This window comes from Strigops habroptila, chromosome 14 (assembly GCF_004027225.2).
Source record: "Strigops habroptila isolate Jane chromosome 14, bStrHab1.2.pri, whole genome shotgun sequence".
In the NCBI taxonomy this organism is placed as follows: domain Eukaryota; kingdom Metazoa; phylum Chordata; class Aves; order Psittaciformes; family Psittacidae; genus Strigops; species Strigops habroptila.
Genome location: NC_044290.2, coordinates 11,805,992 through 11,833,960, shown reverse-complemented (window position 1 = coordinate 11,833,960; position 27,969 = coordinate 11,805,992). Strand labels below are relative to the sequence as shown.

General features: G+C 64.3%; 2 protein-coding genes across 5 annotated transcripts in view; one reads left to right on the top strand and one right to left on the bottom strand.

Moving 5' to 3' along the window:
* BAIAP2 (BAR/IMD domain containing adaptor protein 2) overlaps positions 1-2,903 on the top strand; it is a 44,288-nt gene extending 41,385 nt beyond the window's left edge. For 2 of the 3 annotated variants that reach the window (XM_030506197.1, XM_030506192.1), the window contains exon 14: positions 985-2,903. In XM_030506197.1, the coding sequence (XP_030362057.1) occupies positions 985-1,054 (70 nt within the window). In that variant the 3' untranslated portion in view covers positions 1,055-2,903. The remainder of the gene's footprint in view (positions 1-984) is intronic. The other variant, XM_030506194.1, reaches the window with a different exon arrangement.
* AATK (apoptosis associated tyrosine kinase) lies at positions 2,742-24,289 on the bottom strand. 2 transcript variants are annotated; one of them, XM_030506191.1, is made up of 14 exons: positions 24,084-24,289; positions 13,598-13,731; positions 12,266-12,407; positions 11,351-11,430; positions 11,137-11,255; positions 10,585-10,672; positions 10,280-10,413; positions 9,534-9,618; positions 9,082-9,203; positions 8,791-8,940; positions 5,562-8,706; positions 5,295-5,442; positions 4,967-5,203; positions 2,742-4,807 (listed from the first exon to the last, which is right to left on the bottom strand). In XM_030506191.1, the coding sequence occupies exons 1-14, from the start codon at positions 24,163-24,165 to the stop codon at positions 4,779-4,781; spliced, it is 4,695 nt and encodes a 1,564-aa protein (XP_030362051.1). In that variant the 5' UTR covers positions 24,166-24,289; the 3' UTR covers positions 2,742-4,778. The 2 variants fall into 2 exon arrangements, with proteins under 2 accessions (XP_030362051.1, XP_030362050.1); XM_030506190.1 differs by having other exon boundaries at positions 12,266-12,452; positions 24,084-24,242.
* Positions 24,290-27,969: the final 3,680 nt, after the last annotated feature.

Sequence of the window (27,969 nt, the reverse complement as noted above, 5' to 3'; positions counted from 1 at the left end):
CAGGGGGATGTGGGAGGGCAGGGGGATGCAGGGATGCTCTGCGGCTCTCTTGGCTGCTGTGCTGGTGCATGTTTGGACCTGATGTGGGTACCCCATAGCTGCCTGCACCCCTGAGGGGACAGAGGGGACCTCCTGAGGCAGGTAAGGGTGCTCCCTGTGTCACAGCAGCTCTTGTCCCCTGTCCCGGCCACAGGATCTGTGCATGCCAGGGCTGTGGCAGCAATGAGCTGGCCCTGGAAAGCGCTGCCACTACCCAAGGTAGGTAAAAGCCTGGCTGGTCACTGGGCTGGTGTGCCTGGAGCTGGGCTGTGCTCAGTCCCATGGCCCTGCTGAGCTCCTCCAGCACATCCAGCTTGTTTCTTGGATACTGAACTTCCACAAAGGGTTCCCAGCCAGCACAGCCCAAATCCTCTGCATGGAGCTGGGTGTTCTGCTCTTGGCCAGGGGTCCCCACGTGTTCCACAGCAGACACGGAGCCATAATCCTCTGTCTGCTCCACCGTAGCAGCACAGGGCTGCTCTCATGTGTGGGAATGATTCAAGCACAGTCTGGGGGGCTGGAACAGCTTCTCCAGCCCACACCCCCCCGCTTGGCAGCCCCAGCTTTAGTCCTGCTGGAGAGCAAGGTAGGAGAACACACCGCATGCAGTAGCACTTGGCAGCTCGTGTCTTACATCCACCGTGGCTTTAACAGGGAGAGAAGCAGAGGAGCTGGGAGCAGCTCAGCCTGGGGGCTCACAGGGCAGAGCATTTCCAGCTTCACCCCTTCCCAAATGCTGCTGAACCCAGGCAGATGGAGGGGTGGCTCCGGGATCTCTGACGGCTTCAGGCTGAGCCTCAAGGGGTGCCTGGCGCAGCCTCTGCACCGAGCACAGCAAAAGCTTTTTGGGGTGTCTCCACGTCGCCGCTCGCTGTGCCCGTGCCTGACCTCACAGGCCCCGCTGCCGCCCTCCCTCCTGCTAAACTGCTTCCTCTCTCTCTGCAGAAACCCTTTTGCCAACGTCCAGCTGAAGCCAACGGTGACGAACGACCGCTCGGCTCCACTCATCAGCTGATGTGCAGCGCTGGTGCCCGCTGTGCCACGTGGCACCCGCCGCCTCCTCCTCGCCACTGCATGTCCGCCTGCCAGGACTTCATCTTTAGGCGGAATTTATTTACTCCTGCTGCTTTGGAAGCCAAAGGCTCCAGCTAGTGCCCTAGTTCTTGCTTCTCTAGACCCAGCTTATTCCCCTTGGTGGCAGAGGGTTAAACCGCTGCCCGTAGCCTGTCCTTTGCTGCACAGTGGCAGTGTGTCCCACAGTCAGGTTTGCTTCTCGGCTTAGCAGCAGCTCACCAGGTTGGGAGAACAGCCTCAGCTGGAAAAGAGCTCCCCAGAGGTGAGCTGTGCTTCGGAGCAGCAATGGCTTTGGGGAGACGGTCTCTGTGCTCCCCCCTGCCCGGCCGGAGGGACCCCTGGTACAGGCAGGATAGCCAGGACACCCTGTGCAAGCCAAAGGGGTGGTGGGGGCCGTAGGCAGCTCCTGTGAGACCTCGGCTCCGAGGCTGGGAGGTGGTGGGACACTGGCACCATAGCCCCCGCCAGGACGGGGACGGCTCCGGTCTGTGTGTATAGTCGGGAATTACGGTACTGCTGTAAAACATAAGCTAGGAAAAATGATCCTTTTTGGGGTGAGGGCTCTGTTTAAGCGTGCCTTGGGGTGCCTGGATGCCCAGCGGGCGAAGGGGCACCCTGCTCCCCGCAGACAGGCTCTCCCATCCAGACCTCTTGCTTGGCTGTTTGCTCTTCCTCTATTACTAGGGCTGCATGAGAGAGAGAGATAGATGTAGATTAAAAAAAAAGAAATATACATATATATACACACACTTGTTAAGCTTATTGCAGGGATGTGCGCCCACGAGCAAGCTGCCTCCTGGGCCGATCCCACAGCTCCCGGCTGCTGCTCGCCCCGAGCCAGCATGGGGTCCACATCCTCACTATGGAAACGGGGAGAAAAGGGTTTTCCAGGCAGGAACCGTGTCTCCTGTGGGCGAGCGGTTGAATGCTGGGCAGAGCCCGCGGAGGTTTTGCCTTTTCCGTTGTATTTGTTGTATTTGCACTTTCTACTCGTGAGTGCACCGGGTGCTCTGCTGGGCACCGGGCATGCGGGTTCTGCCAGTGGGTCTCCATGCAGGCAGGGCTCTTGCCCACTCAGATGTGATGGCTCGTGGCTGCTGTGTCCCCTCCGGTGGCTCTTGCTGCAGGAAGGTGGCTGCACAGGAGCTGGTTCAGTGGTCCATGTGCTGCTGCTTCATCTCCCGGGGCTGGAGCAGATGGATGGGGACCACACGGGGCAGGAGCGAGGGGCTGGGGAGCAAGGCAGCGGGTTGGGGGGGTCACAGACCTGGAAGGGGATGCCTGGGGTCCCCTCAGCCATTGGCCCAGTGTTGTCCTCTTCCAGCCCCCCCAGGACCCCTGTGCAGCCCCCCCAGGCTCCAGCCAGCCCCCGGGGCTCCGCTGCACCTCCTGGCATGGTGACACCTGCAAGATGTAACCTGAAATAATTTTGTATGAGAAAAATATATAATTTATGAACAATAAAATCCCCCCCGTCCCTCCCACCCCCCCTCTCACCCCCGGTGTTCCCCTTGGCTGGAGGCATCCGCCTGGTCCTGGAGCATCCTTGGTCTCTATCCCGAGCCACCCTGGTCCCAGCCCGGGGCTGATGCGCCCGCATGTGGGCAATGATCTGGGCAGGAAACGGCTTAAGATATTTTAAAAACTTTATTATTGGCCCGATGCTATTTGACACACATGCTGGGAGCTGTATGGAAATCAGCACTGATAAAAAATACAGCGATTATGACCCGTATTGATAAAATAGACAATGTAATAATAGCCTTTCTATTAAAAACAACTCTCCAAGACACAGCTCTGTCCTCATGCTGCCCTCCAGAGGCAGGGACCTGCGGCGCCATAGACCAAACCCGGGGGCTGGGGGGGACACCAGGAGCAGCAGCCCATCACCTTGGGCGCAAGGGGAGACGGGGGGGAAACTGGGGAAGGGGGTGAACAACCCCCCCTGCAATGCTGAGTAAGCCTCTGCAATGCAGGATGCAGGCGGGAGGCAGAGGAGGGGACAGGGTTGGGGAGCAGCAGGATGGGTGCTGCAGGAAGGGGGTACCCTTAGGTGTACCACTGCTGACGGGTGATACCAGCCAGTGTGGGGATATCAGCCCCCTTATGCTGCAAAGCATAAGGGAAAGGCTTGAAAGAATTGGGGGCGGGTACAGGCCAGGTTGGAGCTTAAATACAACACTTAAATAAAGCAGGAATTGCCATCAGTGACCGGCTGCCGTGGGAGAAGCAACCAGCAGCAGGGGGGTACGGGGCAGGCACGGCTGCCCTGGGTGTTGGGGGTGAATCTGTGGGCCCCCCCACATTGCAGCTGTCCCCTGGGGGACAACAGCTTCATGATGGGGACACAGCTCCAGGCTGGGCTGGGTGGGAGAGGGGAGTCAGTGGGGTAACATCTGTGCCCGGCACCAGGCTGGGCACCCAGCGGCAGCACGGTGCCAGAGCTGTGCCAAGGCAGCACCGTGCCCTGGCATGGAGGGAACCCCAGCACCAGCCCCACAGCACATGTGGGTGCATGTGTGCGTCTGTGCACGTGTGTCTGTGCATGAGCACGGGTGCCCTCGCCCCATGTACATGGGGTGCCAGGAGCCAGCGGGGGCTGCGGGACATGGGGCTGGGGGGGGGGGGGGGGCCATTTCTCACCTCAGGGTTTGGTCTATAGACCCCAAAGGAACCAGCCCTGATTTCAAGGTTTCGCTCAGCTCCGCTTACTTCCATTATTTCCTTCTGGAAGCTGGAATTGCACAATGATCCTAAGCCTCAAATGAATTAAAAAAATAACAAAGAAGGAAACTAGAACGAAGAACCACGAGTGCCCCCCCCACCCCCCGACTCGTTACGTTTCTTTGGCAGCAATAACTTAAAATCGCATCAATGTGGGTTCATCAACAGCAAGTTTTGTTTTGAGGGTGCGTTTCGGTGGTTGGGGGGGGTATCCTTTTCTTTAAATACAAAAATAGTGGGGTCAGTGGGTCCTCGGGATCCCAGGACCCCCCCTACCAGCCCTCCCCATGCTGCTCTCCACCACAGTGGGGCAGGGGTCCTGCCAGACCTTGGGGTCTAGGACCGCTCCCCAAAAAGCAAGGGGGGAAGCTCCCCAGCCCCCTGAGACCCCCCAAGCCATTGCCCGTGCTTGGTGCAGCAGCACCAGAACGGGAATGGGTGCACTCAGGGTGACATCGAGCAGCAGCAGCTGGTGGCCCCTTGCTCAGGAACACTGTGGGGCAGCCGTGGGGCAGCCAAACCGCCGTGAGGTGCAAGACCAAGGGGATGGCACAGGGGGTGCGGGGACAAACACCACCTCAGGAGCACACATGGGTGAGAAGCCAAGGGGGGACTGCACTGGGGGGGGGACACTCCGCAAATGTTAGCAAGGTCAGGGCACTACCCTTTAAATGCTATAATTTATATATATATATATGTCTATATATATATATATGTGTCTATCTATACACGCACACGCAGCCACCCGCACCCGCACGCGCGGCCGTCACCCACCGCCTGGCCCCGGGCCGGCCCCGCTCCTGCTCGCAGCAGCAAAGGAGCTCCTTCCGAGAAAATCTGCCTAAAAAAGTCCGGAGCGTGGCCCCCGCTCCCGGCCCCGCCGTGCTCTGCCACCCCCTGCCAGTGCCGGTGCCAGTGCCGGTGCCGGCGTCCCGGCTGGCTCACTCCCGGTCACCATCTTCGCTGCTGCCTGCAATGAGTGAGAGGTGGTGTGAGTGGGACCCAATGGTCCATGGGACACCCGGCCCTTCGGAAGGGATGACCACGGGGCACAGGGTGTCCCACATGCTCCCGGTTCCCACCATGGTATCCGTACCACTGGGGGTGTCAAGGGGGGGCCTGGACTCACCTCCTATGGAGTCCATGTCCGAGTCGGAGACGTGGGTGATGGAGAACCGAGACACCGGAGCAGGCGAGACCGTGAACCGGGAGAACTGGATGGGCAGCACCTGCTTCTGCGCCGGCACCAGCGCGGGCAGCGCGGGCACAGCCGGGTCGGGCTCCGCCGGCGGCCCCGTCAGCGAGGCCATCAGCGACGGCTTCACCGGCATGAGCGGGAAGTCGTCATCCCACTCGAAGCCACCGCCTGTGACACGGATCAAGGGGGCTGAGCCCACTGTGGGGTCACCCCAGCCTGGCCCACTGCAATCCCCCCTCATTGCCCCCCAGTCTCTTACTCTCCTCCGAGGCATTGCCATCCGAGGAGTCATCCGAGGCTCCGAGCCGGTCTGCCGGGCTGGGGGGGCTGCTGCTGTCGGGGGGCTGCCCCAAAGGCTGGGGGGCCTCCGGGAAGCTCTGCTCAGCCAGCTCCCTCGTGGGGCTTTCCTGTGCAACGGGAGACAGGCGGGAGGGGACCCTGGGGATGGCTCCCACCACCGGTCCCCATGCATGAGGACAGCATCTGAAACAACGCACCCAGCTCTGCCCACCCCATGGCCACCTACCTGGTCGAAGAGGTAGATGGTAACGTCATCATAGAAGGAGACAGCCTTCTTCTTGCGCTCCAGGTCCTCGCAGAAGGCCTCGGAGAGCAGGCTGGGCATCTTGAGGAGGCTGCGCAGGTTCCTGCCACTCTGGCTCTCGGCCACCACGATGGGCACGGCCGCCGGCTCCTCCTCACTCTCCTCGCTCTGCTCCTGGATGTTGTAGCAGCGCAGCTCCTCATCCGACTCATCGCTGTCCTCCGTGTCCTCCTCATCCTCCTCCGGCTCATCGCGGCGCTCGGGGGCCGCCGGACACAGCTCCCGGGGGGATTTCAGTGGGGACAGGCCGGGGGGTGACTCGTCCCCTGGTCGCAGTGTGGTGGGACCCCCTGGCGCATCACCCGCCCCAGTCCCCTCGGGGGGCAGCCCCAGATCCCCAAGCCCCGGTGTGGGGGGCACTGTCTGTTCATCCCCAACCTTGGCTCCCCCAGGTCCAGGGACGCCCTCGGGCACACGGGTCCCTCCGATGGGCACCGGCTCCCCAGGGCTCACTGGCACCGGGGTCAAGAGGAAAGTCTTGTGTGGCACAGAGCTGCTGGGGCGCAGGGAGCTGCCCGGCACCAGCCCCGTGCCAGCGGGATGCTGCTCAGTGCCAGGCGCCTGCCCCGTGGGGCTGGCCAGGGAGCTCCCAGCCTCTGCCCCACGCCAGTCCCCCACCAAACCCGCCACCACTGGCGTGTCCGCTGCCACCACAGCACGAGGCGCTGCTGGGGGGCTGCCAGGTGCCCCCGGAGGGTGCAGCGGGTCCTCTCCCGGCACAGGCGCTCGCCCTAGGTCCTGCACAGGGGATCGGGGACTCTCGTCTGCCTCCGGGGTCCGGGACCCATCGCTGTCCTCCTCATCCTTGGGGCCGCGCTCAGCCTCAGCATCGTAGTCGGAGAAGTATGCCGAATCGCGGTAGGGGTTCTTCTCGGCCAGGCTGTGCAGCTCGGCCCCGAGGGACGTGGGGAGCCTCGTTTCGGTGGCCGGACCCTCGCCCTCGCCCCCCGGCAGCCCCGGCGCTGCCTTCCCCAGCTGGCTGAAGGGCTCCGGCTCTCGCGGCTCATGGGGCTCCTTGAGGACAAACTCGGGGGACTCGTTGTTCTCGGTGTCGTAGCCGCTGTCGAGGGCCTTGGTCTGGCCGGCGGGCGCGAAGGCAGCGGTGGGGCTGCACACCTCGCAGGAGCTGCCGGTGGACGGGATGTCCAGCGACTCCAGGGAGTCCGGCGTCCCCACTTGCTTCTGCAGGGATTTGAACGCCGGGGCCGCCTCCGCCCGCTCTATGTAGTCCCCGGAGAAGTCGGTGAAGACGCCCGAGGTCAGCTCCGTCGTGTCCTCATCACTGCCTTCGTCCACACTGGGGAAGCTGGCGCTCGAGAAGGTCTTGTCCGGTGTCCGGTCGGCGTCGCCCGCGGCACACCCGCTGCCCTCAGCGGCAGCCTCCATGGGCACCAGCGCAGGCGCCTCGGAAGCCTCGGGCGCGGGCTGGGAGCCATCTATGCCAGGCTCCACGGGGGGGCCGGGGTTCGGGGTGCTGGTGCCAGCCATGGCGGCGGCCTCCTCCAGCCCCGGTGCAGGCGCGGCGTGGGGCAGCGGGCTGCGGGTTGGGCTGCTCCCCTCCGCGCTCTCATCCGGGTGGGCATCGTGCTGGGCCCCTGCTGTGGCGGCGGGGGCCGTGGCGGGGCCCCACGGCGTGGCGGGGCTGCCAGCCAGCGCTGCTGCTTGCGGGCGGCCCGAGGTTGATGAGTCACGGCCGTGCCAGGCCTGACGCCGCGGGGAGGGTGAGCAGCACGGGGAGGAGGAGCCGCCGGCCATACCGGGGGGCTGATCCTGCCACGGGCGGCGGAAGTCATGTCCTGGCGGAGACCCCCCGAGCTGTCCACGTGGCACCGTGCCCAGCGGCTTGGCCATCAGCCCGCGGAAGGTGATCATGCGGCGGTAGCACCAGCTGTCTCCGGCCGGCAGCTCGTGGCCCGCGGGGCTCCCGCTGCCGATGTTGTTGTTGGAGGAGCTGTTGGAGGCCCAGGGGTGCCGCTGGGACGGGGGGCTGGCACCCTGCGCCTGGGGGGGGCTCGGGGGGCTGTCCTCACCCAGCTCCACCATCACGCAGTCCGGACGCGCCCCGCTCTGCCCCGGCACGCACCCGCCCGGCGGGTCCACCTGCAGCTCCCCGTGCCCCTGGGGGCTGTAGGCGCAGGTCACCGATGGCGAGACCCCCAAGGGATCGGTGAAGATGCCGGGCTGGAAGCCGGGCACGGGCCAGTCCTGGCTGCCCGGCTGGGGGGGCTCCTCCTCCAGCAGGTACCCCTCGGCCCCATGGCTGGGGGACGGCTCGTAGCCCCGCGGCTCCTTACCGGGGCAGGGGTAGGGGTAGTACTCGGCGCACTCCCAGGAGCCATCGCCCGCCGGCGCGTGGCCCAGCAGCGGCTCCATGCTGAGGGACACCGTGGGGCTGCTGTCGGAGTCGTAGGTGCTGCCGCTGCGGGTGCCCTGTGCTCTCCAGCAGGACGGGGGGCGCAGGGGGCCGCGCTCGCCTGCGGGGCTGTAGGTGCACATGGCGTAGTCCAGCTCGGCGCTGCCGTCCCCGGGGCCCTCGATGCGGATGTAGTACTCGCTGCCCAGCGAGGGGCTGTGTGCGCCCAGGATGGGCACCACGCCGGGCGCCGGCAGGCCGGGGCAGCCCGGTGGCTTGCACTCGTAGCACGAGGGGGAGACCCCCAGGCTCAGGCGCCCCATTGTCGTGGCCGGGTAGTAGAGGTCGTGGTAGCGAGCGGCGCTGCTGGGGCTCAGGGACCCCAGGGGCGCCTGGAAGTGCTCGGTCTTGGTGTGCTCCCACTTGTACTCGAAATTGAGGCCGTGGCTGGTCTCCATGACGGTGAGGATGTCGTCCCCATCCGAGGGGAAGCCGTCGGCCGAGAACTGCTCCAGCAGCGGGAAGGAGGAGAGCTCGGGGCCGTGGTGGCTGGCGCTGGCGCTGCCGTTGGGCTTCATGGAGTTCCAGCGCTTCTCGAACTCCTCCTCTGCTTCCGTTGCCCCTTTGGCACAGAGGTAGGAGAGCAGGAGATGGACCTCCTCTGCCGTCGGGCGCTGCTCCGGCTGCAGCCAGCAGAACTGCATCACCTCGTACCTGCCACAGCGAGGGGCCAGGGTCAGCCCCGGACCCCCACCTGCCCGGGGACGGGGAGAGGGAAGGGGCAGGATGCGGCCTCACCAGCGCTCCGACAGCGAGAGCTTCAGCTGGGGCTTGGGCAGCTTCAGCTGCTGCTCCTTGATGGCGTAGGCAAGCACTTGCCGGTCAGAGTAGTGGTCGTAGGGCTGGCTGCCCAGCTCAAACAGCTCCCAGATGGTGACCCCCAGCGACCTGCGGGCAGGGCGGGATGCTGGGGACACCGAGAGACCCCCACACCGCTCCCAGATGGTGGCCCCAAAACCCACCCGCCCCTGATGCACCCCGCATCCCTTGTGCCCGCCGCCTCCCTCTGCCCCCCCAGGCCCTGCTCACCAGACGTTGCTGGCCTTGGTCTGGTCCACGATGAGCAGGTTGCCGTGCACCTCGTCGATGAGCTCGGGTGCGATCCAGCGCAGCGGCACCCACAGCTGGTCGGCCGTCACGAAGTAGTCGTCCTGCCAAGTATGCAGGGTCAGTACGAGAAGAGAACGTCAAACCTACGCGTTAAGGGACCGGCCACACCGCGGCAAGAGTTGCCCCCAACCCCGCCACCCCCTGCCCTCCCCAGCCACCCATCGTCAGCCACCCCAAGTGCCTGATCCCCCCTGGTACATGCTGTGCTCCCTCTGCCCCATCCTTGCTCCTCCTGGCACCCACCTCTCCTTTCTGCCACCCGTCACGTCCTTCCTCCCCTCTGCCTGCTCCCCCTCATCTTCGTGTGTGTGGATGTGTGCTGGGTCCCGGCACGCAGCCCCCAGCCCCTTCCTTCCCCAAACCAGCCTTACTTTGTACTTGCAGTGCGAGAGCCCGTAGTCTCCGATCTTGACGGTCAGGTCTGCAGTGAGCAGGCAGTTCCGCAGGGCCAGGTCGCTGCCAAGCAAACCCCGGTGCTGTCACCGCTGCCATGGGGGACAGGGGGGTGCCCACTGCCCGGGGACCCCACCAGTGTGCTGGTAGTGGCAGCAGGATGGGTGTGCAGTGGTGGGATTCACCGCCCAACCCTGGGTGTGCCGATAACCAGCCACCAAATGCACAGCAGGAATGCCTGCGCAGCTCCAGCTGCGCCTCCGTCCATCCGTCCATCCATCCATCACGCGCTGAGCCAAGCAGAAAGCGGGTGTCCCCGGGCAAAGTGAGCCCTGGCACGGAGCCGGGCTCCCGGCGGCACACATGAGATCCCCAGTGCGGCACCAGTGCGGCAAGATCCATGGAAGCGGGGATGCCCACAGGGAAGCCCCTCTCACGCACAGCCGGGGACCCCCCGTCCCCCTCAACCACAGCACTGGGCACCCTCGTGGGGACCCACCCGCAGAGCCTGGCTGGGTGGGGAAGGTCCGGTGGTCCCTGATGTCAGTGCACCCCCTCCTCAACAAAATCACTGATGCTGGAGTCTCCATCTGCAACTCACTCAGCACCAGGATATTGTTGGGCAGGAGGAGCAGCGGTGGGGCGGGAATGCCAGTGCCCTGGGTACCCCACAGGTCCGGACCCTCTGATTCCTCCCAGGAAGGGGGGCACCAGGCCAGCCTACCTGTGGATGTAGTTGTTCCTGTGCAGGTGCAGGACACCACAGGCCACCTCGCATGCCATCCTCTGCAGGGTCAGCAGGTCTGGGGTCATGGCTTCAGCCCCCCGGCAGCTCCGCAGGTACCCCTTCAGGTCACCCTGCAAAGCAGAGCCACTGTCACCATCACTGTCACCATCCCACTGCGGGCTCAGCAGGGCACAGCGATGCCATGCACCCTGCCTGCAGCCTTGCAATACCCCTTGGTACATCATGTCCCACAGTAGCATCCTGGGGAGTGGGATGGGACATGGGGGACACATGGGACTCACCAGCGGGCAGAACTCCATCACCAGCAGGTACGGGGTGACCTCAGCGCACTGGGCCAGGCACTGCAGCAGGTTGGTGTGCTGGAGGGCCCTGTGTGGGGCAGAGCAACGGGAACACATCAGCGTTATGCCAGCAGGGATGTGGGGACAGCGGCAGCCCCCAGGGAACCATCTCCCTGCCTCCTCATACTCAGGACCAGCGCGGGGGCTGCCGGGAGCGCCGGGAGCGGGTACCAGCATGTCCCAGCGCCCCGGAACACACCACAAAGGGACATTTGTTCAGCTCTGCAGGGCAGGGAGCAGCTCCCCCCACCCGCCCAGTCCCGCTCTGCCCATGACCTCACCGCAGCCCCCACACCGCAGCCAACAGCCCTTGTCCTGCCGCAATGAGCCCCAGGCAGAGGTGATGGGGCTGGGGCAGAGCTGTGCTGCCCAAAGAGCTCGGCCAGGCACCTCCATGGGGCAGCCACGGCTCTGCTCAGCAACGTAACATGGCATGGGGGGGACCAGGCACCGTCCAACAGCAGCAGCACCACGGAGGGACCCCAGATGTACCTGTAGGGCTGCGCTTCCTCCAGGAACTGCATCTGGTCCTGCACGCTGGCGCTCGCCTTCAGCTCCTTCACCACCACCTGCGTGCTGCTGATGCCCGAGTTCACCTCGCCCAGGAACACCTGAGGCGACGGACAGGCTCGTCCCATCCATCCTCACCCCGAACCCCGTCCTGCGGAGCCGGGGTGTCCCGGGGCACCCTGCCCCTGCCGCTCACCTTGCCGAACCAGCCGTGCCCGATCTCCTTCAGGTAGAGCAGGCTCTGCCGCCCCAGGTCCGCCGACTTGAGGAGCTGCACTGTAACGGAGCACATCCAGCTGCCCGCGCGCCCTGTGCCCTGCGCCCGCCCGCCCGGCATCATGCATTACCCGCCGGTGCCCGCCGAGCGCTGCCGTCCCCACCGTGCCACCCGGTGCCAGGCCCTGCACCGCCCCGGGCTGCTCCGGAGCGGCCATCCCCAGGCACCCCACAGCCAGAGCATCCTCCTGTCCAGGCATCACCCCACAGCCGCTGGGGAATGCGGGGTACCGGTGTCCCCACATCGGGTGGCAGCCGCAAGCTGGCTCCTTGCCCCTTCTCCTCCTCTGGGATGAGGGAGAGCAAAGCCGAGCCCAGCCGGAGCTCTGGCATTTAGCCCCTTCCCGGCTCCCCCCCCAGTGCAGGTCCTGCCCCTCGGGCACCCATGCCAAGGGCAGGCAGCAATGGGGCTATTGTTGGGCTCCACCACACTGCTGCCATTCTCCGGGCAGGGGTGTGACACTGGGAGGGAGGGGACCATGGCCAGGCACCCCCCACATTCCTCTCCCACTCGTGGGCTTGTTTACACGAGACTGGGACTCACGAGTGTCACAATTCAGGGCCCCAATGTTCCCCATCCCACCGCGGTGGGATACGTCCTGGCTCCCTAATCTGGTGCCATGCATGGGGCTGGGGACAAGCCACCAGGGACCCTTGCGCAGAGGGACAGGGCCAACGCTCCCCAGGGACCTCAGCTGCAAGTCCCCTACCCAAGAGATGCTCCTGCTCCACTGAAGCCATCCCTCCTTAGAGGGGATACCCACCTCACCCCACCACCAGTGATGGGGGACCCCCAACCGCAGCACAGGGGGGTCCTGCCCCAAGCCCGGCTTACCTGAGCGCCCCGGCTGCTTGGCCATGGGCAGGGAGACCTTGGTGAGGGGCAGGACGTAGACCTCGGGGCCATGCTGGGGGGCGGGCGAGCCCTGGGCCGAGAGCTCCGTCACGTAGTCGTCCCCCTCGGCGTTCTCAAACTCCTGGGCCGGGGGGTGCGCAGGGGGGCACACACCGAGCAGAGACAACTGACCCTGTGGGTTCCCCACTGCCGCAGCCTGTCCTGTGCACCCCTCCACCCGCCACCAAGCACCCCGACACCCGACTCACCCCCTCCAGCACACAGCCCTGCCTGCACCCCGATGGCACACCCGCCATGGGGCAGGCACCCACCGCCCCATCGCATTACCTGGCTGCGCCACCCAGCCAGCCGCCAGCACCTGAGAGCCGCCTGGGCGAGCAGGTAGGTGATGGTGAGCATCTCGCCCTGCCCAGCCCTGCCTCATGGTGCTGCCAACCTCTCCGGCACCGCAGTGTGCCATGCACCACAGTGCACCGTGCACCAGCCCCTATATAACCAGTGCGGGGGCACGAGGGGCTCATTGTTCCCCTCCAGCACAGCGAGGTGCTGCAGCTGGTGTGGGACAGTTACACAAGGGCCCCAGCATGTCCCCCCCCGGCTGACCCCCTCCCGCCCGGGCGCCATGAGCCTCCACAAAAATCCCAGCAATTAGGGAAAAACCGTTTCTTCGGCACATTCTGTGCCTGTGAGGTCAGGGAGCCTCCACCCCCGGGGCGTGCGGGTGGGACCACGCAGCCCTTAACCATGCCGTGGCCTGGCCCTGCATGGAGCACGGAGCATGCACGGGTCAGGATATGGACTGCAGAGATGCTGAGCCCCATAGATGCTCAGCACTGCGGACTGGGGAGCCCCGCTGGATCAGGGTATGAACCCCAGGGATGCTGAGCCACACAGGTCCAGGCTGTGCAGAGCAGGGAGCCCAGATGCATCAAGATACAAATCCAAGTGATGCTGAGCTACACAGATCCAGGCTCTGCAGAGTGGGGAACCTAGTTGGGTCACGAAACGACCCCCAAGTGATGCTGAGCCCCAAAGCATACAGGCTCTGTGCAGAGTGGGGATTCTGGCTGGGTCAGGGTATGGTCCACAGTGATACTGAGCCCTGGCAGCACTCTGCAGGCAAGAGGGTGCTGAGGCAGCAGAGCCAGGACACATCCTGCACCGGCACTGGGGCTGGCCCTGACAGCAGCACTGAGAGCGTTTGGGCACCTCCATCCTTCACTGGGCTCCCAGGAGAAGCCACCCCTGGTCCCGGAGCAAGCCTGGCCTGGGGACACCCATGACCCCCATGTAGCCATGTCCCCAGCTCACCTTGAAGCCAATGTCCCCCTTCTTGCAGCACAGGCAGGCCAACATGAGGAAGATGAAGGTGAAGAGCCCCGAGAAGGAAACAGCCACCACGGCCAGTGAGGAGGACCAGGAGAGCTCGCTAAGGGGGGTGCCGTCTGCAGGGACAGGGAAGGAGAGGGGACCAGGGAGCAATGAGGTTGTGCCAGGGGGTCCTGTGGGGGTCACAGGATGTTTTGGGGCACATCAGGAGTCACAAGGGTATCAGGGCTCCCAGCACCACTGTTCCCCCTTTGCTGGCTCGGTTTGGAGCCAGAGCTGAGAGGGACAGAGCATGGTCCCTATGGATGCAGGGCAGCAATGACACCCCATGGAAAGGAGCTGCACTGGCTCGGGGGTACCAGGCATCCCTGGGTTTGGCTTTGCCCTCCAGTGGGTATGGCCACAGCAGCAGAGCCGGGCAAGGCGGCATCCCAAGCTGGGATGGATGCTGTACCTGTGGGAGCAGAAGGGTGGGAAGCTGGTCCCCAGCGCCCAGGCAGAGCAGCTCCTGCCCCATCCCATCCATGGAGTTCAGAGATGAGATCCGCCACGGGAAGGGTCTGTTGGAGACCCCCTGGCATGGGACAGACCCTGCTCCCACTGACACCAACAGCTCTGCCCCTGCCCTGCACCACCCCTCATACAAGCACCACCAGGCAAGCCACAGCTCCTGCCCTGAGCCCCACTCCAGCTCCATGGGGCATGTGGATGGGGACGCGGCTGCTCCGGCCGCTCGCCGCATCCTCCAGGCACCAGCACACCCCAAATCCTGCACCCACCACCCCACACCAGCCCTCGCCATGTCCCTTTGGGTGGCAGTGACGGTGGTGGCAGCCGCAGCCCTGCTGCCCGTCCCCACCAGGCCCCGCCGCGGCTGCAGCTGCCACATTACTATTCTGCCCAGAGCCTGCCCAAACAACCGGCGTGATTGTGGTGGGAGGAAGCCGGTGGCCACGGTGCTGCCAATGGAGCCTGCACCTCCGGGGTCCCGCACGCAGCCCCACAGCACCCAGCATGGTGCCATCCCCACAGGACATCACGGCTGGGACGGGTCCCCTGCCACAACCCACTGCACGGCTCAGCCAAACCTCCTGCCCAAATCCCCATCCAGCGCCACGGTCGCTCCCCAGCCCCTCGGGGATGCTCATGGCGCACACACGGCTCCCGCGCAAGGACCATGGGGCATCACCCCATCACCAACCACGCTGCCCCTCTGCCACTGCCGTCACCGTGCTGCCAGCACCTGTGTGTCCTTGGAACAGCACCTGAAGGGCACAGAGGTCTTAGGAAGGTCCTGGTGGGAGCCGGCAGCTCACAGCTGCTCCCATGCACTGCCCAGCACCGCACAGCAGGGGCACGGAACACCCTGGGTGCAGGCACGGCGATGAGCGGACACACTGGCTCCGTGTGCTTTGGCACAGCTCAGACCACACCAAACTCTTTGCTGATGCTCGCAAAGGAGCTCAAGAGCCATCTTCTAAGGCTCATGGATGCAGAGCCGAACCTGGGAGGAGCGGGGGGTGGCGTTCCCCCTCCTTTCAGCCGGTTTCCATGGTGAACACACTTTGTACCGAGAACGTCACCATTTTCCCTGGATAGTGGGACAGCAAAAGAGAAAATGACTCACTGAAAAGAGCCTTTTGAACATCGACAGGGAACAGAGCACGGCGACAGCTTTTCCAACAGGGACCGTCGGTTGAGCCGCCCCTCAGCTGCAGCTCAGGAACCGAAGCAAATGAACCGCTCTCCAAACCAAGGGGCCGGTGAGGTCAGGCTGGTCCTGCCTCAGTTTCCCCACCTGCACAACCACAACTGGGAGCCATGAGCAGCCCAGGCTGGACAGGGTGTCACACCAGCACAGGAGCACCACTATCACCATGACCTATCATCACCATCCATCTGCCCGAGCAAGTGCTGCCCTTCCCCTAACCTCGGCACAGGCGTTTGGTGTGGGATGGGAAGTGTGACATCATTTCAGAGGCCAAATGCTCCCAAAACCAGGCCGAATGCACCTGCAGCAGCGGCTGCAAAAACACTGGGGCACAGGGAGCAGGGTGGCTGCATGCCGTGTGAAGCACCCCAGGGCTCTTAACAGAAGCCAGGGGCCCCACTGCATCCTGCATCCCATCCTGAGGCTCTGCCCCCTGCCCTCCCACCAGGAGCAGGATCCCCTGGCACTGACACCATGCCCTCCTTTGGCCCTGGCTCTTGGCACCACCACAAACCCCTGCCCCAGCCATGGGGGTTGCGTGGGGCTCTTCCAGACACAGTTCCAGCCTCATCATGGGGATGGGGTCAGGCTGAGAACTGCCAGCTCAGCACATGCTCCAGCCTGGCCAGCAGGAACTGCTGCATCACCCAGGAAGCCCCCAGCACCCAGAACCAAACCCGCAGCAGGGCTGGGATGCACTAGTGGCAACACCAACCCGTCACCCCGGCCAGCCCTGCAGGGTTTGGTAGCACCCATGAGGCCACAGCTCCTGCCCCAGGGGCATCTGCCCCAGCCACGCATCCAGCCCTGGAAAACAGGAGCAGAACGGTAACAGAGAGAGACCAGGGATGCCGGATGCAGCGGGATGCAGCGGGATGCAGCGGGACGCAGCGGGATGCAGCGGGATGCAGCGGGATGCGCGCTGCCCTCCCACCCCATGGAGCTGGCAGAGCGCTGCCTGCACCCAGCCCAGGTCGCAGCCCCAAATGCCGGTTCCAAACAGGGATGGAAGGTCGCTCTGGGAACCCGGGCGTGGTGGGGTCCCAGCCCCGCAGCACGGCGCTGCCAACCCCCGTGTGCCGGCAGCGGAGCGGGGCCCGCCGCGGTGCCTTTGCTGACTCACGTTCGCCGGGCGGTCGCGGCCGCCTCGCCGGCCATGGCACGCTGCGCTGGGCCGCTCTGCGGGCTGGGGCGATGCTGCGGCCGCCGCTCGTTGTTCCCGGCGGACAACGGAGCCCGGCTCGGCTGACGTGTGCGGAAGGGACGAGCCGGGGCTCCCGCAGAGCCCGGCGGCAGCTCAGCGCTGCCGGCCCCGGGGCCAGGCGCGGGCAGGGAGCTCCCGGCTCCTGCACACCCACCGGGCACCGGCTGCCCAGCACCTCCCAGCCGGGCACAGCACACACGAGAGCTCCAGGGCGGAGAGCTGCAGGGCACAGGGCTCAGCACAGCCTGGCTCCCTGCTCCTGCCCAGCCTCTCACTGCAGGACCTGCTGCAACCCGCTGTCCTGTGCCTCAGTTTCCCCATCTGTAATTCACACAGCGTGGATGCCCCCGGGACTACCGAGGGCCAGCACGGCGGGGTGAGGGCTTGCAGGGCTGTCAGGAACAATGGATGCTCCATTGCCTTGGAACCATGGTCTGCACATCTCCCCCTGCCCCTTCATCACCCCACCACAGCTCCCACCCCACCCCATGAACCTGACAGTTCTGCACCCTGCGATGCAGCCTCCTGGGCCAGGCTGCAGCACCCTGCAGCAGGTGCCCAGCTGGGAGAAGCTGGATTTGGGCAGAGAACAGGGCAGGATTCAAGCAGGGAGCAGGGCAGGATTTGGGCAGGATTCAGGCAGAGAGCAGGGCAGGATTTGGGCAGGATTCAGGCAGGGAGCAGGGCAGGATTTGGGCAGGATTCAGGCAGAGAGCAGGGCAGGATTTGGGCAGGATTCGGGCAGGAAGCACGGCAGGATTTGGGCAGGATTCAGGCAGAGAGTAGGGCAGGATTTGGGCAGGATTCAGGCAGAGAGCAGGGCAGGATTTGGGCAGGATTCAGGCAGAGAGCAGGGCTGGATTTGGGCAGGATTCAGGCAGAGAGCAGGGCAGGATTTGGGCAGGATTCAGGCAGGGAGCAGGGCAGGATTTGGGCAGGGAGCAGGGCAGGATTTGGGCAGAGAGCAGGGCTGGATTTGGGCAGGATTTGAGCAGGGAGCAGGGCTGGATCTGGGCAGGATTTGAGCAGGGAGCAGGGCTGGATTTGGGCAGGATTTGAGCAGGGAGCAGGGCTGGATTTGGGCAGGATTCGGGCAGGGAGCAGGGCTGGATCCAAACACACAGGACCCATCAGCAGCTCCAGCCATGGGCTCAGTTCTCCCAGCACAGACACAGCTCTGGTAACGTGTTAATCCCAAATCCATGGGCGGCTTCCAGGAAAGCAATTTTACACCCCACAGGACGAGCGCTCTGCTCACCCACACGCATCCAGGCGGCAAGAAACCATCCGCTGCCATTTAGCACGGAAACACAAGACTGCACCTCACAGCCTGTCTGCAGCTCCAGAGGGAAACTGAGGCACCGGGAAGCAGCGGGATGGCCCCGGCTGCTGCACACGGAGCCCATCCACAAGAAGGGTCGGAGCTGGCACTACCCACCAGTGCCACTCAGCACAGAGCTGGTACCCAGAGCATCCTCAACCAAGACACCACAAGAGCCACACGTCTTCTCACAGCGTTCAACCAAAAGCAGGGCATGAGGAAGCAGCACCCTGAACCCCCCAGCCCTGGAGCCCTTCTCCCACCATGAACAGCCGGAACCATTTGGGCAACCTCTTTGGTGATTAATAAATGTGTTAATTTTAAATGCAAGGCACGCCTTGTTAATCTGTTCTCCTTATGTATCTTTTAGTGTGGGCTTATTTAACCAATGCAGAAGTGGTTTAAAAGGATTGATTCTTGTCTCTTAATTCTGCTTTTATCATCTTGGGATGAATTAGCAGTAAAAAAAAAATAATTAGATGGAAAATAAAAAAAAAATCATCCATCATTTTCTAACGTGATGAAATAAAAATTAAGGCTGGAATAAGCACAGGCCAAGCCACATCATTGTTGTGCATACACGAAGCGTGTCAGCCTGATGAGAAACAAGAAGTCAAGTTCCTCCATCAATGCCTGCCCTGCTGCTGGGCCGGAATTCCAACCAACACAGTCCAGAGGATCAACCTTCTCCATATCCAGAGAAATCATGATATATAAAAAGCATCCAAAGCAGGATTCAACTCATTATTTAAACCAAATTCTCTTGCTTTAGATCAGGTCTGGGTTGAGGGCTACAAAGCCGCCCTCACTGATGGGATGCTACAGCTGCATCACGGCAAACCCGCTGTCCCGAGGGACAGGAACAACCTCAGCCCTTCGTGCCGGGGGAGCATCACCCATCCCCTGCCCATGCCCGGCAGGCACCCGCCATTCCCATGCCAGGAGCAGTGCCAGCAGCTGGGGCTGGCCGTGAGCGCGGCCTCACGGTCCCGCCACCGGCACCGGCCGGGCCGGGGCTCTCTCGGCCGGCGCAGCAGCGTTTATGTAACGGCGGCAGCGGCAGCACCGAGCGGGGCAGCCTATTTTTAACAGAGGCGCTCGGTGGCGTTATGAAACCACAGCAATGGCTGCGAGCGGAGCGGAGCGAGGCGCCGGCCCCGCGCGGGAGGCGGGCGAGGGGCGAGCGGGCAGCAGGATGCTGCAGGGCGCAGGGGGAAACCTGGGCAGGGGGTCTGGAGCCGCGGAAGGGCTCTCCCATCGGGAACCCATCCCTCTGCCAAGCTTTGAGCTCCCCACTGGCCTGCCCCACACCTCAGAGCACATGGTGACATCACCATGATGATCACGGAGCACATGGCAGCAGCCAAGGGCATGGCACAGCCCTGTGTGCCCAAACACTGCCCGGGCGTGTGGAGGGGACGCTGGAGATGGCCGGCAATGGGCTACTCAGTGGCTGCTGCAGCCATGGTGCCAGCTCGAGCCACCCAGAGCTGCAGTGGCCAGTCTCAGCCCTGTCCAACAGCGTGTGCCAAGGGCCCTGCATGGCCTTACCAGTGCCACTCATTGAGAGGGCACTCAGAAGATCCCGGCAGCTACCACAGTGTCCCCCACCAGAGACCCAGGAGGCCGGATCAGCCCAGACCCAACTCGCATGGCGCGGCAGGGAGATGGGGTCAGCATCCAGGATGCTCGGGCACAAATCAGGGGGATGCTCGGCACCAGCCAGTCTGGCACCCCTCTGCACCACGCATGCCCTCAGCCAGCCCCACAGCACCCAAATTGCCCATCACTCATGTGCATGGGATCGCACAGAATGGGGAGCCCAGAAAAACCCTACTTTGTCATAGCGATGGCAGAGATGACCCAAGGGTGGGAGCAGGTCTCAGCCCTGCTCCAAACACTCCCCTCGGGTGCAGCCACTGCCAGGAGCAGCACATCACAACCTCACAGATATTTTGGAATGACAAAGGGCTGCAAAGGCAGTGGGACATCCCGGCAGTGCTGGGATGGGAGCCTGGGAGTGCTCCTGGCGTGCCCGGCCAGGCCGGCAGCGCTGCTCCACTTACAGCGTTTGCCTACGCTGGAATTTTCCTTCGCTCCAGTAATTAAAACAAACCATTTTAACACAGCTGCTGGCACCGGGCTGCAGAGGAAGGCACCGGCCGTGGCTGGCAGACGGGAAGGGACGGGAAGCAGGACCCCCCCCAGCACTCGCTGCCTTCATTTCTGGCTGCAGAACGGTGGCTCTGCAGGAAATCCTGGACCCGCTCCCCCTTCGTCCGGTGCCGAGCCCTTCCACACCCACCCCAACGTCCTCTCCATCCCTCGGCCAGCCCCGAGCACCACTGTGAGCTCTGGTGCCAGCCAGGATGCTCCCTGTCTGCTCCGTGCCCCCGGGCTGGAGCCGCTCTCAGAGCTCAGCCGATGGCAAGCGCTATTATGGCAGCGCTTGCCCTACGACACAGCACACTCCAGCGACGCTTCCCGGGCTGTCAGCGGGATTAATGCCCAGAGGAGATTTATTTCCCTGCCACCGGGCACGCTGAGTCAGCACAGCTCAGCTCCTCTCCGTGCCAGCCCCACACCAAGCCCTGTCCCCACAGGGTCCCTCTGAGGTACCCAGGTGTTTGCCAGGGATCCAAGTCCCGAATGGCTGCAGGACACGGCAGGATCACATCCTCCATCCTGGAGGTGCCTCCATGCTCACTGATCGGTGCAGCACAGGGTAGAAAGAGGCTCAATCGCAGGACAAGTGACCCAACAGACCCTTTGACCCGGGCGCAGAAGCTGTGGGATTTTCCAGCGCAAGGAATTAGCGGGATGGTGAGGCACTGTAACATGGACGAGGCAAAACCTGAGAAGCACAAGTCACCCGCTCTGCCCGGCTGCAGGCACCAGCACCTGGCAGGCCCTGGATAAACACAGACCCTCGTGTCAGCGGGAAGGATGTGCTGGTGCTCAGCACGTTGGTGGTGCTGTTTCTGCCCCACATCCCCGGTGGTACGGCACAGCGAGGCGGGCACCAGAGCCCTGCTCTGCCTGGGACCACGCAGTGCCGGGGCGGCAGAGCCCACGGGCTGCTCTGGCACACAGTGTCCCATGGAGAGCCAGGAGTGCCGGGCAGGGAGCCCGTGGGTGCCACCGCACTGCCCCCCCGGAGCGCGGAGCTCTTTCAACCCCGGTGTATTAATTTCTGCTAATTGGCTCTGACGGGTCCGTATCGCCATGTGGAACACAGCCACCCGTGTGTGCCAGGAGGGAGCAGTACATGGAGAGAGGGAGGAAAGGAGGGGACAAGGAGGGAGCAAAGTGGCACCCCCGGGGCACGGGGCCCTGCTGCACTGTGGTGCTGTGCCAATGCCATTGCCCGCAGCAGCCCGACTGTGCCGGGGCAGGGGCATTGCCATGGGCCACCCCACTGGCAGCATCCCTTCAGGCACCAGGACACCGGCCACCGTGCTGCCCCAGCTGTGTTTGGTGTTATCGTTCCCCATAGCCACCACCTTCAGCTCCCATGTCCCCATCCCAAATCCCCCCTTTGCGTCCATCCCCAGCGGCACCTTCCACCCTCTCACACTTGGTGCCAGGGTGGGAGCTCGGGGGGTACCTGGCCCCCATTTGGACTGCCAGGGTCCTTCTGGGTGCTACAGCCCCGTTCCCACTGCAGTTCCCTAAATCCTTTCCCATCCTCACACCAGGAGCGGATGGTGATGCTGGATGCACCGGCACTCACTGAGCTATTGCTGCCATGTGGCCTTGAGGCAGCGGATGGCAGCATGTGCCAGCCCGGACTGAAAACACAGGGTTGAGGGGACCCCCTATTCCCACCAGCACCTCAAGCCCTGTGCTGCCCTGGCACATGTCACCCCCAAACTGCAGGGCCCAGGAGCAGGGATCCGCAGCTGGAGTGGGGAGTGGTGACACTACAGCTACCAGCAGCCAGTGACACCCCAATGGCCACCACAGGGTGGGGAGAAAGGCCGGGACAGCCAAGGAGAGGAAAAAAAGGGGAAGAAGAAATAGGTGAGGGAAAGAGGATGTTTCTCATGATTTCTAAATGTGCTCCTGGGTCTGATGGGGAAGTGCAGGCTGGGAGCAGGGAGGGCAGCCGGGGCAGGCAGCAGGCAAGCAGGGGAGCAGCCCTTTCCCCTTGCAGAGATGTCCTTGTGTCCCCAAGCAGCTGCCACCAGCTTCACTGCAAGGGGATGGGGTGCTGCTGACCCCAGAGCAAAGCACTGCCCACCCGGGTGACACCGTGGCACTTCTGCCCGGTGCCTCCGAGAAGCGGCTGCTCGGCCGGGCTGCAAAGGGTCACGGCACTTCCAGGGCAGGGAATGGGCACCCAATTCCCCCTGAAAGCCTAAGAGATCCAGGCTACAGGCTGGGGTGGGCAGTGTGGCAGTGCCGCTCACTGGTGGGCAGCTGGTGTTCCACCAGTGTCTCTGGCACTTCGTGCACCATGTGGGAGCATCTGTGGATCGGCGAAGCAAGATGGGAACCATGAGGCTGCTGGGCTGGGATCCCTCCCACAGCCCCCAACATCAGGAGTGAACGCGTCCATCCCCCTGCGTGGCACATGCCAGCGCAGGCAGCCGGCACAGCCCGGCATGGGCACACCTGACAGCCAAGCCAAAGCAGAAGGTGAGGCCGGAGCACAGATCCTCTCGGCATCTCCATCCCCAGGGGACACCACTGTCACCGTTCCCTGCTGCTGGCTCAGCCCATGGCCTGAGCCGGCATGGGAATGCCGGAACATGGAGCTGGGAGCATCTCTGCTCCATTTGGCATCACCGGAGCCCCCGGGCCCATCCCGCTGCCTGGCTGCAGTGCCATGGTGCCACCATGCCCTGCAAACGCTTCCCCCTCTTCCACCCTGGCACAAGCAAACCCCAGGAAAGCCGGGCTGGTGCAGGCAGGAGGTGCTGCCAAACGGACAAAATCAACAAAGCCATGAAACAGGGAACACGGTTTGTTCCCCCCTTTCATTCCTGTCCCTGCCAGTAACCGAGGGTGGCAGCGTACGGCAGCGGCTGAGCCCTGGCCCGGGTGTGTGGTGATGGAAACCTTCTTGAGGAGGATGCTTAAATCAAACGTGCCCTGCAAATCCCCAGCCGACGGGATCAGGATGGCAAATGGGGCATCTCAGCAAAACCCAGAGAAAAACCACACCAGAGGCTGAGGAGGGCGAACGCGGCTCCGTTCCAGCGCTACCGCATTTGAGATGCAAATAAAGAGGTTTCCTCCCGAACAGCAATCGATGCCGAGCGGGCTGGGGACAAAGTCTCTGGCAACGGGGACGCGGTTTGGTGAGTCCCGGCGTGGTTCATTATTAAATCCCTCCACGGATTCATCCCCGTCCGCAGCGGCCAGAGCGAGGGCAGCAGCGCGCTGCGAGGGAAGCAGGGACCGGGAACGCGGCTGGGACCGATGCGGGAACCCGGCACCGGCAGCCGGAGCCTCCAGCACCGGCCACCGGCACCGCTCGGCCTCCTCTGCGGCGTCTGGAGCCGGCGGTGGGAGCCCGCCGCGGTACCGCCGCTGGGACCCCGACGTGCGATTTGGTAAACAAAGGGCCGGTGCCGAGCTCCCGCCAGCCCCACCGGCCGCTGCACCGCGGGGGCCCCGCGGCGAGGGGCTCACACGGTTGCCCTGCGCCGGTGACCGGGAGGGACGCGGGGGCGAGAAGCAGAGGCGAGGCTGCGCTGCAGCAGCCCCAAAACACGCACACACAAAGCCAGCCCCTGCTCTGCTCCGCGCCTGCAGCATCTTCCCGCAGCCGCGCCGCGGCCCGTAGCACGGCACCTTATGTAATGTGCACCCCAAAACACCCGTCCCCGTCCCCCCGCCGAGCCCCGACGGCTTGCCCAGCCCAAGGGGTGACCCCCAGCCTCCTGCGCATCCCCTTCTCCTCTCTCTCGCCGCCCCATTATTCTCGTTGTTGTTAGTCCGTTTCCACCCCGGAGATGCCTTCAGAGGCAGCGCAGCCCCCCCGGGATGCCTCCGCGCACCCCAGCCCCGGAGAAACGGGGCTCCCGCCGCCGCACCGAGCTGTCCACCGAGGCGGGAAGGGAGCCGGCAGCCCCGAAAGCCTCATTGCACGGCGAGGAGGGCGAGGGGCAGCGGAGCGGGAGCGCGGGGGCTGCCCGGAGGTACCCCCGGGGGCAGCGGGAGAGTCCGCAGGGCCGGTGTAAGCGGGAGAAATACCGGGCGGCCGCGGTGCTGCGGCACTTACCGGGGTCGAAGTGGGAGCTGAAGGCGAGGCTGGGGCTGAGGAAAGCGGCCGACATGGCAGCGGCGGCGGCGAGGCGGCCCATGGCGCGGCGGCGGCGGGAGCCTCACGGCCGCCGGCTGCCGCTGGCCCCGCGCTGGGCACGGCGGCGGCGGCGGCGGCGGCTCCTCCTCCATGGCGGCCGCCGCGGCCCCCGCGCCCCGTGCCCCGGGGAGGGCCGCGCCGCCGCGAGCAGCGGGATGGGGCGGGCGGGGGGCGGCAGGTGGCGGAGCCGCACAGCACCGGGACCCGCACCGGGACCCGCCGCTCCCCCGGGACGCCGCCGCCGCGCCCCCCCGCGGGCACACGGAGCCCGCCGGGACCCCCCGCAACGGGGCCGGGACCTCGAATGGAGCCGGGACCCCCCAGGGGCATCCGCCGCCCGGTCCCCCGGAGCTGTTCCGGTGCTGACCCGTCCCGGGCAGCCCGTTACTGGACTGAGACACGGGATGGGACCCAGTGACGGTACGGGGACAGAAGCGGCGGGGGGACCGGGGCTGGACGGGACCCAGTGATGGCACCAGGGCAGGGGGGGATTGGAGTGGACGGGACCCAGTGACAGTATCAGGGACAGGAGCAGCAGCTCTGCCCCCCAGACAGCCCCAGCACAGTCCCGCACACCCACTGTTCGTATCCCGCACCCAGGGTGGACACCCCCTGTCCCCATCACTGCACTTCAGCCCCCAAGACCGGCCCCAGGACCCCTTGGACTATGCGGGACCACACAGCCCGGCCTCGTGTGCTCGACACCGCAGCCCCGGCACATGGGACTGCACCCTCCAAATCCAGGGTGCTCTAAAGACCAAATCCCCATCAGCCAAAGCTGCGGGGTCACACTGGGATGGTCCCATCCCATCCCCATCCCCACCCCCATCCCTTGGACCTCATCTGGGAGCTGCCGCTGCAGGACACATGCCCACCCGGGCCAAGGGCTCAGCTCTTAGCACAGGGCTCACGCTTTCCCCACAGCGGGATTTAATATTTAAAGGCAAATTTCTGTGTACACGATTAATTTTTCACAAGAGCTGAAGCTCGCAGAGAACACCACGCGGCACATGTCACGTTGCCGCAAATAGACACAGGCCTGGAAGAATTACAGGCTGCTGGGAGAATAAAACACGTTCCCGCAGCCGGAGCCAGCTTCCTTCTCCCAAACCTCCACGTTTCCCTGCTCCGGAGCAGCGCCGACCCTTCCCGGCACCCAAAGCAGCCAAGTGAACACGGCACTGCCCCGGCACAGTGCCGGCACACAGGGGGTGGATCTGGGCTCTCTTGGAGCTGCAGTGGCATTGGCACAGCCAAGCCCCTCTCCTTGTGTGGCTGAGCTGCCACTGGCTGAGTCATGGTGGGCCTGGGTGGCTGCACAGAGCCCACACCAGCACCCACCCGACCAACCACCCTCAGCACCTCGGGCACATGCAGCCGGTCCCAATGGCAGGAGGAGGATGAGCTCGAGGTCTTCCCAATGCTGGCCAGGGGCCGTGGTGGCTTTGGTGAGCTGGAAGGGATGAAAGGACCTCACTGTCGTGGCTGGGGGTGGCAGGGAAGCTCCCCACTGAGGTGGTGCTGGTGCCCAGCATCCCATTCTGCCCATCATGCAGGAGCCCAGCACAGCCCATGTCTGGGGCAGAATGAGATGAGGACAGGAGCATGGAAGAGGACAAAGCCAAGGTTGGGACAGGGATGGAGCTGGAGGATGAGGTTGGGGATGAGGTGAGGGATGAGACGATGCGTGTCCCTGCCCAGCCCTGCCCTCCTTGGGGACACCTCAGCCCCCCTTCTTCACCGGTACCCCAGGCATGGCCCCACACACCCTCCTTGCCCTGGGTGACATCCCCGGTGCTCAGCCCCAGCAGCTCTGTTTGACATGGCCAGGACCAGCATTGAGCTATATTGAGATCCCAACCCCACCACCCCCCCGAGCCGCCCTCCTCACACCCAGTTCCTGACACTGCTGTGGAAGAGAAGATCCCAAAGAACTGAGGCCCAAAGCCCCAGCGAGGATCCCCCCGGGCACCACCTGGGGTGCAGCGGGGATGATCCCACCCCAGCAGAGCCCCATGGCCAGCCAGAGGCACAATGTGGCTGCATCCCAGCGCATCCCGGGCCGGCGAGCAGCACCTCGCCCCGATTAGCAGGAGCGATTACCCCGCTCTGGCTTCCCGCTGCTCCGTCTGGGGCCACAGTTAATCCTTCCCGGGGCAGACACCAGATTGAGCCATGATCTCTGCACGGCGGCTGCCAAAAGCCCCCTGAGCTCCTGACCTCCTTCCTGGCAGCCACGGGGCTCCGCTCATCCCGCCTAATCCCGGAGCTGGGAACAGGGTCCTTAACTGGCGATCTTTAGCAGAGCCTGCTACAACCACAGCAGCGAACAGCCTTGCTAAGCACCCGCGGTGCCGCTGGCGGGCAGGGCCAGGGCTGGTGGCAGCCCCGGTGGCAGGGGACCCCGGCGTGGCAGCGGGGCGCAGGCATCCATCCGGTGAAAATCCGCATCCCGGTTATGCAACGGCGCTGATTTATTCCTGCCTGAACCGGGCACTGGCCTAGAAATTAGCCCGGGTGACGCTGGGGAGGGGCAGGGCCGGGAGGAGGCTGGAGGAGCGAGTCCCAGGGGAGGGCTGAGCCCCGGCGCTGGGCATGTGTGGCACACAGGGGACCATGCATGGCGCACAGGATGCTGCCACCCTCTGTAGGGTCAACAGGGCACAAGCTCCCCCAGGATAGGCAGGGAGGGGGCTCATCCCCTCTTCCCTCACACCAGATCTCTCATGGTTAATGAATGGAACCAGGGCAGCTTTGATTTAACCCCAGAGCCAGAGCTGGGAGCAGGACATGGCAGCAGAAGGCTCGAGGTGGCCCAAGCAGAAGCTGGGAAGGGGCGGAGGACAGAAGCGGTGCTCAGGAAATGTTCATTAGAAAGAGCAACAACAGTGGAACAAGCCCTGTGCCCGGCCTTTCCCGGGAAAACGGGATGAGGGCTCCTCCCTTGTTGGGATGGGGCAGAGGGGCAGCTTGGGGAGGGGGAACCAGGACTGGCACGGCTGAGACCGGCACAGCCAATGGCTTGACCAGCCCAGGAGGGGAAGGAGCTGAGCAGGACCCAGCCAGCAGCACCCCAGGGGCCCAAAACACCCCTACATGGGCATTCAGGGGCTCCCAGCACCCCAGGCTACTTGGGGCCACATCACCCATTGCCAGGATAAATGCCTGCACCGGGAAGCAGTGAAGCTCCTCTGAAGATTCCTGGGGTGACAAGTCCCTCCACACCTCATCCTGTGGCTCCATTTCCCAGCCGCTTCTCCCCAGGAGGAAGGGTGCCATGGGGTAAAGGGAGGCCCACACGGCCCAGCTGAGCGCAGGGCCCGGCCGGCCGGATGGGAAACACCCTGGGATTGGGATGAGCAAACATCTGCTCCCCCCCTGCGCCGAGCCCCAGCCTCCTCGGAGGGAAAGGGCTGCGGAGGAGCAGTCGCACGCTCCCTGCCGAGAGGAAACAGATGCCGCCGGCCCGGCCCTGGCGCTTCCCCTCGCTGTCAGGGGGCGATGAGGGATGTGCAGGTACCAGAGGCTGTGGGACCACATCCTGCCCCGGCCTGGCCTCCCTGCACCACCCTGGAGGCTTCATTTTAGAAGGGTGCTGGGCAACAGCAGCAACTGGGGGTTCCCAGCCTCAAAAACCTGATGAGAGGAGGCTCCTGCCAAGGGGAAGGGCTTGGGATGCAGGAACATGGGGTAGGGAGGGTTGTACCACGAGCAGCTCATGCCCTGGCACTGATACACATGGGGAGGGACAAAGAAAAAGCAGCGGTGGATACCGGCAGGGCAGAGGCTCCCCCTTCCCCCAGGG